Source organism: Mus caroli, unplaced genomic scaffold (genome assembly GCF_978045245.1).
Source record: "Mus caroli unplaced genomic scaffold, Mus_caroli_1 scaffold_7, whole genome shotgun sequence".
NCBI classification, from domain to species: Eukaryota; Metazoa; Chordata; class Mammalia; order Rodentia; family Muridae; genus Mus; species Mus caroli.
Window position 1 is genome coordinate 30,705,092 of NW_028227262.1, and position 11,433 is coordinate 30,716,524.

Consider the following 11,433-nt stretch of genomic DNA (forward strand, 5'->3'; position numbering starts at 1 on the left):
ATCAGAGATAATTTCTGAGTCAGCTTTCGTTCTACCCTGTGGTTTCTGGGCTCAAATTCAGCTTGTCAGTTGTGGTAACAAGCACTTTTACCTTCCAAGCCATCCTTCCAAACCTGGAGCTTTCTTGTAAGACCTAGGTAGACTAAGGAAGCCCCCTTTTCCTCTGGACCATGGACTGAAATCCAGTAGTCTCAGTTTTCCTGTCTCTCCCTCATTCCTTAGCTTGAAGGAGCCAGGACCCAGCACTGGCTCTACCCTGGGTGTGGTAAGTGAGCTATGGCCTTAAGAGCAGGTGGGGAGGGCTGCCTACCGGAGCATAAGAGGTAGGACCAGTTCCCTCCAGACTGCTGGTGTGTGGCCCAGGGCGGAGCCCCTGGGTTTAAAGAGCAGAACCCACCCAGGCTGTCCTCAGACTTCCTCTCTGCACCACTCACCTGGCTCGGGTCATCTCCAGGGTGAGTAGATGTTTGCTGGGACTTAAGTGTGCTCCTTAGAAGGGGTGGCCGCAAGACCATCTGAGGAAGGGGGGCCGGGTGCCTCCAGGACTCTGAGAAGTGAACAACTATTTGGGGATTGTGAGAACAGAGATGACCTCTCCCGGCCTTGAGAGTTCTGACTTTAAGACTGTGTAGCAGCGAGTTCAGGACTAGGGGAAGTAAGGACCAACCTTTAACAGAAGCAGAAGTAAAATGAAAATGAGACAATCCAGGAGCTGTGGCTTTGTGGGAAGGGGTAGGAGAAACTGATGAAGGACAAAAGAAAACCAGCTTCAGAGACTGGTAGATTATAAACTCCCATGTCCAGGAGATTTTTTAATCCAGTTTTTCATCTTAGGGCAAAAAGCCCATGTGGTTTATATATACTGTAGCAGGTTTTCAGGGCTAGGTCTATATTTTAGGATTCACATATCATACATAGCTCCCTTAATTTCATCTGCATAATTTACAAGGTTGTTATAATTTTCAGGACACTGAGACTCAAGAGATATTACCTGCTAAGTCACACACCTGGTAAGTGGATGTGAGAAGACTGAGCCCAGCCAGTAGGTGCTGGATCTGTGATCTCATTAGCAGACCAGAGCTAAGTATAGCAGAGAGTAACCAAGGCTTCAAAACTGAACCCTTGACACTAGCCTATAGCTGCCATTATACAGAAAGAAAGGCTGGGGCTTTTTCTCTCTAAAACTCAGCTGCACAAGGGGTGTCACATGCAATGTAAATGAGGCCCTGGGTAGGACCTACTCACAGAAGAAAGGGGCTATGTCTCTCACACCAGCAGACCTTTCTAGCAGGTACCTATGCTCTGAGTAGATCTGGGGCTGCTTGGAGCAGAGTTCCTGGCTCTAGAAGAAGAGGCTGGAACTGCACCCTCCAGCCCTGTTGTTGAATTCTGAGATAATCTATGACTCAACCGGATTACTCCAGGCCCAGATCTTTTCAAGTGGAAGAGGCAGGGCCTGGACACCTGGTTGGGAAAGCCTAGCTCCTTCGTAGAACTATCTCACTTGGAGCATTTGGTTTTATCTTCATGGATTCCTACCTTCTGTGAAAGAGATGATCGTATCTTTAAAGCTCTTCACAAAGCCTACCTGGTCACTCCAGGGTGTTCTGTTTCTGAACATGTAACTAGAATTAAGCAATCCACATACCCGGGTAATCACTAGTGCCATCTGTATGGGAAAGTGGAAAGCAATCGTTTCCTTAAGGTCAGCGCTTGCCTATGTGGGATTCATGTCTAATTTTCACACCAGTTCTGCCTCTTAATGGGGTGAGCTGTGGCAGGTCACAGATCACAGACCCAAGCCACCACTTCTACTCTGCATCTCACCCAGCAGCCTGCAGCCTCGCCCTGAGTCCTGATATGGAGGAAATCACCTGTGCCTTTCTCCTGCTGCTAGCAGGTGAGTTCTCTATACACTCCGCCTACCAAGGTGGTGGAGACCAGACAGCCTCTCCCCAGAGTAGGACTGTGGCCCAATAAGTGTGTTTATCTTTAAACTGTCAGCTGCACGCAACACTAGTACAGGAGGAATGAGGACGCTGAAAAATTGCTTAATGCCTACTGAGTCAGTTGACTGTGAAAAATGGACCATGCCTATCAAAGTAGGCTTGTTTCTTTTTTTTATTTTTATTTTTTACTTTTTTTTGGGTTTTTTGAGACAGGGTTTCTCTGTGTAGCCCTGGCTGTCCTGGAGCTCACTCTGTAGACCAGGCTGGCCTTGAACTCAGAAATCCTCCTGCCTCTGCCTCCCAAGTGCTGGGATTAAAGGCATGCGCCACCACTGCCCAGCTTAGGCTTGTTTAAGAGGCAAAAAGCCTGGCTCTGTCCAACACTTCTCAGACAAGGTTAAAAATGAATCAACTATCCTGTTCAGAGCAGGAGAAGAGCAGACACGATATACGAAGGGCTGTGAATGGGAGTCAGAAGAACTCGGGATGAGTTGAAAAAGCCAAGGCCTGCTTGGGATCTGGTAGGCCTAGGATCAGGGTCACTTCACAGACCTCACTAGACAGCTGGGTTTTTAGACATCAAGTGTGATAAACACCCACCTCTGCTTGTCTCACCCAGGTCTGCCGGCCTTGGAAGCCAGTGACCCAGTTGGTAAGTACCAACCATTGTACACTCACAAGTGACACCTGCCACCTGCCTGCATTTCCCTCCTAAGACCCCATATCCTGTCTCCTAGTTCTGGTATTTATTTACTTATGTTTCATTTACTGCAGATAAAGACAGTCCCTTCTACTATGGTAAGAGCTGACACCAATCCCCATCCCTTTCCCACTCCATCACATTCAATTCTTGTCTGCCTTAGACCTTTTCACCAAGCCAACTGATGAGGATGGTACATAATCCAGTAGTCAAGGTGGGGCGGGACACCAAGCCTGCTCTTCATTAAGAGCTAAAGACAAAAAAAAAAAAAAAAAAAAAAGTAGAAGAAGAAGGAAAAAGGGGGCCTTGGGGCATGGAGCTGGGGTTGGTCCAATGAACCTTGTCCTCCTTTCTCTAGGTTCGTCTACTTTGTCTCTCATGGCATGGCACTTGTCCCCATGAGATACTATTACATGACGTACCTATTAACCCACTTGGTCTCTTTTTCATTGCCTGGGATTTAAGTGTCATGTGGGCAAGCACGTATTTATAGGGCAAGTGGGTGCTTGTAAAGACGTCCCACAAAGCCACACTCCCAGCCCATAAATACCTTTTGAATGAATGTGTGAGGGTACTGTGAGGCAATGTCTCCTCTTTGCCCCCACCCCAGACTGGGAGAGCCTGCAGCTGGGAGGATTGCTCTTCGGAGGGCTCCTGTGCATCGCTGGAATTGCCATGGCCCTGAGTGAGTAGAGGGATGGGCAGAGTGTGGAGAGGAAGGCTCAGACTCAGGCTGGATCTATGTCCCTCTTCTCCTAGGTGGCAAGTGCAAGTGTAGGCGCACCCACAAGCCCAGGTAAGACAGTAGCCAATGGTATGGATCTTTGGCTGAGCAACATCTTTGCGGGGATAAAGTTCTAGGGCCAACAGAACCACTACACCCTGACTAAATCATTGGGAAAAAGTGGGATTTATTTGAAGATTAAATAAACTCTCAACGGCTTCAAATCAGGGAAAAGCCTGTTCTTTGATATTAAGAGTCACTATGGAAGCAGAGTATTCGGGTCTGTGCACCCACGGCAGTACACACCTGCAATCCAGGCATTTGGTAGAGGTAGGGAGATCATCAGGCCATGCTGGGTTACATACCAAACTCAAGACTAGCCTGACCATGTCTCAAAAGCTCAAATACATAAATGTAAATAAAGTATGCCCCTGTAGCAAAGGGACATGGGAAATCCTGAGGGAACAAAAGATCTTGATGCTTATCTTCGTGTTTCCTTTCTCTAGTTCCTTACCTGGGAAAGCCACTCCACTCATCATTCCAGGTAAGCTGGGCCTCTGGTGGAATGCAGGAAGGGGGAGTGATAGGTAGGGTAGCAAAGGGAACAGATCACTGAAGAACTGACTGAACTCTCCACAGGCTCTGCCAATACCTGCTGAACTGAACACAGGACCAAGTTTGGAGGCAGGCTTTTGACAACTTTCTGCCGTACTTCTCCTCTGGAGACCTTCCTCTCCAGGATGGCTTCCCTAGAACATACTGTTAAGTCTTCATTGACAGGGAAGGGTGTTGCAAAGCTGATTTTATATTAAACTGGTCTTGCTGCTCAGTTTTGTGGTCTTGTGACCCCTCTGTGATGTGTGGGGAGAGCAAGGATGTGGGGAATGCCTAATGAGTTGTCTGTCCCTATGGCTTTTTATATGGGAGCTCAGTCTCAGCGGGATCCTACTTTGAGAACCTCTTCCTAATTCACTGTATGCCCCCAATGCTCTCCCATGAATCAAAGTCTAGCAACAGGAATGAACTTGCCATAAAAGATACGTTTTATCCAAAGACTAGAATTTGTGCCCAGAGGCCCTAGCAGTTCTGATGACAGGGATCTCTCCACATGACATAACCTAGGATGGCTTGGTAACTCTGGAATCCCATCTCACTCAGTGAGACTTCATTGACCCATCCACCACAGTAAATTCTTGTACAGCCTTCAGCTAGAAACACAGGAAACCTCCTCCAATGTCCTGGGATGTGAGCGCATCCAGCAGTCTCAAAACAGTAATAAGGGTAGAGCAGCAAAAGCCAGAACTCAGAACCCTTAGGTAGAGCTTCAGCTGGGTGTTTGGAGAAGTCAGGCAGCTAGAGGCAGTGGCCCAGAATCAGACCCAGAGGCATCTCAATTCCACCTCTCAGGTTCAGAAAAGTATGAAAACTGTGGTACAGAGTTGCCCTGGATGAGGGAACGAGACATGCAAATGTCAAAGGCCCAAAAGTGACCTGGGCTATGCCACTGTAAGAATTGTGACTTGTCATGCACGTGAGAAGATCCCAGCACTACAGTAGCTTCACAGCAGCACCCCCTTGAGGCGCTGCGTGGTGCTCTTCCGCCCTGGTGGAAGCCTGCTCAGGTTTAAGTCTCAGGTGGCAGTTGATAAGCCTTCAAGATTTATCTGTGTCTGGGCTGTGCACAATTCTATTTAGGTGTAACAGGCTCTTGCCCCTCTGACTGGAGATGCAGGCTCTCCAGCCACATCCAGCTTGGTTGGAGAGGCTTCCAGACATAGATCCCACACCTGAAGTGCTTTCCCTGTCTTTGCTTTGTGACAGCAGAAGACCCAGGTAACACTGTTGTTTTTAGGCTACCAAACATTGCACATGGCCTAGGCTGGCCTTGTCTTCGAAGCTCCATTCCTCTTGCCTTCACCTCCCCAAGGGCCATCGCATTGGTTTATGTGGTGCTGAAGCAAAAACCCAGGGCCCTCATGAATGCTATGTGTTCTACCAATATACCCAACCTTAAAAAGTTTCTTGAAATTTAGATCCAGTCACCTACTCCTATTAGCAACCATTCTGAAGTGCAAGGCTACAGCATCCTGTATACAGCTCTCATCACAGTACTAAATGGTACCAAATCACAAGCCTGTGCTGTAGCACAGGTGGCAGTATATAAAAGAACATATGGAACCCGGCATTTGTAATGGGGCTGAGAGGTGGGAGTAAGGGGCAAGACATAAGAGAGCTGGTGTTAGCTCCAGAGAGATGTATAAGTTCTACTGGCCTTGGATGGCAAGATCTCTATAAAAACAAACAAACAAAAACCCTTTCTTTTCCTCTCTGATAAACTGTTCAGGTTGAGAACTGCCTCTCCCCAGGCTTTGTGTAAGGTCACTGGAAGTGCTCACTAGACTATTGTCCCCTGGCAAGAGGCAACTTCACAGCTCCTCCCCCTCTTCATCCTCTTCTATCAACTCAGTTTCTTAACAGCCTAGGAAATAGGGGTTCCACCATCCCAGTAGTTCTTAAACCTGTGTTTCGACCCCCAAACCATTGAAACTATCACAGGGGTTACCTAAGTATCACAAAGGTATTTGCATTATGACTCTTCATAACAATAGCAAAATTACAGTTGTGAAGCAACAAAAATATGATATTATGGTTAGGAGTCATTACATGAACTTCACTCAAGGGTCAGCATCAGGAAGGTTGAGAAGCACTTACACATGCTAACAAGTACAGGGCCTCAAACCCAGCAAGTCCTGTCCTAACTCACATCTTTTGTTTGGTTGGTTGGCTGGTTTTTTTTTTTTTTTTTTTTTTTTTTTTTTTTTTTTTGAGACAGGGTTTCTCTGTATAGCCCTGGCTGTCCTGGAACTCACTTTGTAAACCAGGGAACTCAGAAATCCGCCTGCCTTTGCCTCCCCAGTGCTGGGATTAAAGGCGTGCACCACTACACCCGGCCTAACCCACTTTTCTAAAGTACCATGTTGCTTCTGAGATTTAGGACTGTTACAGCGACTATGCCTGTTTTGTAATTATGTCCTGTCTACTTATTTATAATGTTGCAGATTATCATCTATTTTTTTGTTTTCTTGAGGCAGGGTCTCCTGTCTTGACCTTCTAGCCCAGATCCTCTGAGTACTGAAGTCAGTCAAGTGCCACTACATCTGATTTTACTGTTCTGGGTATGAAACCCAGGGCCTTGTACATGCTAGAGAGATACTGAGATATACCGGAAGCCATTGAGCATGCTATCGTGTTCCCCCTAGCTCAGTACTTAAAATTGTACTTAGCACACAACAAATGAATGTAAGTGTGATGGGCAAGCACCTACGATTTCTGCATCTCAGAAGCATCTGCAAGAGGATCACACCAAGTTTAAGGCCAGCCTGGCCTAGTGAATTTCAGACTAGCCAAAGCTACATAGTAAGATTCTCACAAAATCAAGAGGCTGGGGGAAATGGCTCTTTTGGTAAAGACCTGAGTACTGGATCACCAGCTCTTATTTAAAAGCCAGGCACAGTAATGCATAACTATAACCCTAAGGATAAAGCTGGAATTGAGCAAGTGGACCTGTAAGAACTCCCTGGTCAGCCTAGCTGAATTGATGAGCTCCAGACAGTGAGATACTGTCCCAAAAAAAAAATAAGTGAAGAGTGATCAAAAGACACTAACTTCTGGCATGTGTGAGTATGTATGCATCTATATTTCTCTGAGGAGAAACAGGTGGGCTGCATTGAATCATCCCTATTCCTTTTTTCAGGGGCCATGCTAATCTTCTCTGTATCGTTCCAACTTTAGTATGCGTGCAGGCCGAAGTGAGCACATCTTCCCTGCTCCTGTGAGAAACCCCTCCCTCACCTGTACTTGTTGTAAGAAAGCATCTGACACACCAACGTGAACTTTGCCACTATCTTAACTTTGGTCCGTGGCGGGATCCCTGTCTGGGGTGAGTAGATATTGTGAAATCTTTCACACAACCTAGTAGAGGCAGAACCAACTCTTAACATGTTTTCTGACCAGGTCTGGCAAAGTTCTTAGCAGCCACTCAGCCTGAGTTCTGGTCCCAAGTTGACAAACCTACTCTCAGACACAAAGGAACGGTCAACTTTAAGCTTCATTATTTGTAAATGAGTCAGATATTCTGCCTGAGACGTCTCTGTAATGTTCAAGTTTTGTATAGTGTGATGATGAGATGGTTTGTATATGCTCAGCCCAGGGAGTGAGTGGTACCGTTAGGTGTGGCCCTGCTAGAGTGGGTCAGTCTTCCACTAGCAGCTTTCAGATGAAGATATAGAACTCTCAGCTCCACCTGCACCATGCCTACCTAGATGCTGCCATGCTCCCACCTTAACAATAGATGGAACCGAACCTCTGAACCTTATAATCCAGCCCCAATTGAATGTTATCATTTATACGAGTATATGGTATCTGTTCACAGCAGTAAAACCTAAGACAGAGTTGAAGGTTTTCACACCTCTATTTTTGTTTTCTTGAGTCAGGGTCTCGTGTAGCCTACACCAGTTTTGAATCCAAGGAAAACAGGTAATAAAAATAATTCATCTCAGGCTGGAGAAATGGCTCACAGTTTAAGAGCACTGACTGCTCTTCCAGAGGTCCTGAGTTCAATTCCCAGCAACCACATGGTGGCTCACAACCATCTGTAATGGGATCTGATGTCCTCTTCTGGTGTGTCTGAAGACAGCTACAGTATACTCATATAAATAAAAAATAAATTTTAAAAAATAATACCATTTGTGCAATTAATGGAGAGTTTTAAAATAGCAAAGACTACAATCTCAGTCAGACTCTAAGGATGAGGAAGAACTAGCCTGGGTTCCAAGCTTGCCTGGGCTACAGTTGAAACCTTGTGTTAAACAAGCAAAAAAGACAAGCACGGAAAGACGCTAAGAGCCAAAGAAATTTTCTATGAAGATTTTCAAATGAAAACAAAAACAAAACAAAAAAAGATCACTAGGCCATGCATGGTGGTACAAACCCCATGCACTTGAGAAGCAGAGGCAGGTTGAGAGTTCAAGGCCAGCCTGGTCTGCAGACAAAGTTCCAAGAGAGCCAGGGATACAGTGACTAAAAACTAAAAACAAGACAAAACCTATCAACCACAAATAAAGCATAAAATATGTTAAACAAAGCCAGAGAAATGGCTCAGTGGGTAAAAGCCTTGGCCCAACAAACCTGAAAACCAGGATTTGATCTGAGGAAACAATCTACAGAGATGAAAAGTGGAGATATAATGGCTGAATGCTCAAGGGCACCTAGCCAGAGCAAAATAAGATCTGCCTCAAGAAGGCAGAAAGCCAGAGCAATCCTAAATTGTCCTTTTATCTCCACTACATACCACGGCACTCGGGTGCCTGCCCTCACATGCAAACACAACACTATTTTAATAGTGTCAATTGGGCATTGTGGGACATATCTGTAATCTCAACACTTGGAAGGTAGAAGGATCAGGAGTTCATGACCAAGCCAGAGTTTGAATTTAGCATGGGCTGATAGCTAACACTCAGAAAACCCTTGTAGGGCTTCAAGTAACTAGAAGGCAATCATGCTTCCAAGTGTAAAACCAGCTCTCCCAAAACTCAAACCATGCTAGCAAAAATTTAAAAGCTGTAAGATCGCTTATCTTTCTTTACCTCAGTGCTAGCAATGAACAGCCTTACACACACTAGATGGGCCTCTAGCAGGGATGCATGCCCAGTACAACATGCAATATTCTTACCTATATCTTGTAAAATGTCTGTTGTGCTGACCACAGACTGGCCCATTTAACCAAGACTGAACACTTTAGATTTTGTTACTTGAGTGCTGTGTGATTCAATTAAAGGTGGTACAAATCCCATGCACTTGAGAAGCAGAGGCAGGTGACAGTTCAAGGCCAGCCTGGTCTGCAGACAGCCAGGGATACACATTTGTCTAAAAACTGAAAATACCCTTTAAAAAAAACAAGTATGGCCAATGACTGTGGCTATTTGAACACATTGGAAGGTTTACACAATGGAAGCCAGATTAGCTTTAAACTAACCAACTCCTCTGGGCTACTGAATGGGCTTCCTCAGCTTGAGACCCAAGTTTGTCCAGCCTCTACCACAGGCAGGTCATGGGCATACAATCCTTGATTCCTCTCTAAATGCAATCAGTACAACAATCTAGTGCACCATGAGCAATATGTAAATGACCTGAATACATCAAGAGATCTTGAATGTTTGGGAGTTGGTGGCACCCTTTTTAAAGTGCTAAAACCTTCAGCAAGTGAGACCTCACTGTGTTGGCATACTGGAGAAATTATACTTTCATTCGGCTTGCTGTGTGCCAGCATCTTTCTACCACTAGCTACTAATACTTCCTAGCTTTGGGTGAAGCAATCAGTGAAAATTCTGAAAACATGGACCAAGTCTTTGTAAGCAGTACTGAAGCCTTGGGGAATGTATTTGGGGTCCACTTTGGACCCTTTCTGCGATGGCAAGACTGTTCAGGAGGCACAGGCACTTGTTGCTGAGCTTAGTTCAGTCCCTCAAACACATCCAGAACCAACTTCTACACCCAATAGTTGGCACACATAAGCTGGTTAAGTAGAAATATATTAAGAGCTACAATTGGCTCCATGTTAAAGAGCACTTCTTGCCAAGAAGAAGTCTGATTCCCAGCATCCACACAGGCTCACCACCTCCTCAGGTACCACATAGGCAAGGTGGGATATACATGTGGACAAAACAATAAAAATAATAAAAAAACAAAAACTGAAATGTTATCTGGAGCTAATTCAAAAAAGTGTGTCTACAGGGTACATAGCTTCCTCAAGAAATCAACATGAATGACAGGCGGTGGTGGAGCGCGCCTATAATCCCAGCACTCGGGAGGCAGAGGCAGGTGGATTTCTGAGTTCGAGACCAGCCTGGTCTACAAAGTGAGTTCCAGGACAGCCAGGGCTACACAGAGAAACCCTGTCTCAAAAAACAAAACAGCATGAACTGCATACTAGCTGCCGGCCCATCCTTTCCTATAGCACAGATTGCTTTTTACCACTATACACAGAACCACAGATTTTTCATAAGCCACTTCCTGATTTGGGGGGTGGGAGTAGGATACTAAGATAGTGAGTTTGCTTAATCACTGCAGTTATAACTGGGTTCAAAGTCTAGGGACCCACTGACATAAACACATGGTTAGACTCTATGAACCCTTTATGACCACTCGTGAACTCAACCCAGCTTACTCTGGCCCGTTTAGATTCTAGTATAGTACAAAGGCAGCCAGGTTATTACAGATGCCTCAACAGAGCCTAAGACTTTCAGGTTGGGGCTGGAGAGATGGCTCAAAGGTTAAGGGCACTGACTGCTCTTCTGAAGGTTCTGAGTTCAATTCCCAGCAACCACGTGATGGCTCACCACCGTTCTTAATGAGATCTGACTCCCTCTTCTGGAGTGTCGTAAGACTACAGTGTACTTACATTTCCTTCACAATTTATGGCTTCTAAGTTGGAGGGATGGGGGGGTGGGGGACACAAAACTAGACTATATGAGATCTAAAGTGTGGCCAGGATACCTGGTTCAGTGGCAAAGGATTTGCTCAAAAACCTGCCAAAGGTTTCTAAGTCTATTCCTCTATGCTGGCTTGTCAGCAACACTCAATAAACTTGTTGCCTCTGAAAACTGGCTTTTGTCACTTACTGGTTATCAACACCCACTACACAATAGATTAATACTCCAGCATTAAAAGTTAGGCACTTTAAAATAATAAGGTATGAGACCCCTTTTAAGAGTCCTTTATAAGACTCAAGTAGTGGAGAGATGGCTCGGTGGTTAAGAGCACTGCTCTTCCAGAGTTCAATTCCCAGCAACCAAAGTGGCTGCAATGAGATCTCTTCTGGTGTGTCTGAAGAAAGCTACAGTGTACTCAATACATGGCACTCCAGTTACTGGGGAATTCAATGCCCTTTTCTGGTCACCACCTCAAAACACCAGCCAGGAATGTAGTATATTTCTATACACGAAAGCAAAAAGTATGCCTTCAAGAGTATAAAGTGGGGGCTGGTGAGATGGCTCAGTGGG

General features: G+C 45.5%; 1 protein-coding gene and 1 non-coding gene across 6 annotated transcripts; one reads left to right on the forward strand and one right to left on the reverse strand.

Annotated features, from left to right (window-relative positions):
• Positions 1 to 305: 305 nt before the first annotated feature.
• Positions 306 to 4,286, forward strand: Fxyd4 (FXYD domain containing ion transport regulator 4). 5 transcript variants are annotated; one of them, XM_085840106.1, is made up of 9 exons: positions 306 to 455; positions 967 to 1,010; positions 1,751 to 1,900; positions 2,569 to 2,601; positions 2,724 to 2,747; positions 3,260 to 3,334; positions 3,376 to 3,445; positions 3,880 to 3,917; positions 4,013 to 4,286. In XM_085840106.1, the coding sequence occupies exons 3-9, from the start codon at positions 1,861 to 1,863 to the stop codon at positions 4,030 to 4,032; spliced, it is 300 nt and encodes a 99-aa protein (XP_085696232.1). In that variant the 5' UTR covers positions 306 to 455; positions 967 to 1,010; positions 1,751 to 1,860; the 3' UTR covers positions 4,033 to 4,286. The 5 variants fall into 5 exon arrangements, with proteins under 5 accessions (XP_085696232.1, XP_085696231.1, XP_085696233.1 ...); XM_085840105.1 differs by having other exon boundaries at positions 1,832 to 1,900; XM_085840107.1 differs by having other exon boundaries at positions 1,835 to 1,900.
• A 2,795-nt stretch (positions 4,287 to 7,081) lies between these two features.
• On the reverse strand, positions 7,082 to 7,190 carry LOC147003849 (U6 spliceosomal RNA). The gene has a single exon (XR_015047721.1). It is a non-coding gene; the product is annotated as a U6 spliceosomal RNA (small nuclear RNA).
• Positions 7,191 to 11,433: the final 4,243 nt, after the last annotated feature.

Coding starts and splice junctions, on each gene's coding strand:
- Fxyd4 (XM_085840106.1), top strand. CDS start 1,861: ATGGAGGAAATCACCTGTGCCTTTCTCCTGCTGCTAGCAG. Junction 1,901..2,568: donor CTTTCTCCTGCTGCTAGCAG/GTGAGTTCTCTA, acceptor TGTCTCACCCAG/GTCTGCCGGCCTTGGAAGCC. Junction 3,446..3,879: donor AGGCGCACCCACAAGCCCAG/GTAAGACAGTAG, acceptor TCCTTTCTCTAG/TTCCTTACCTGGGAAAGCCA.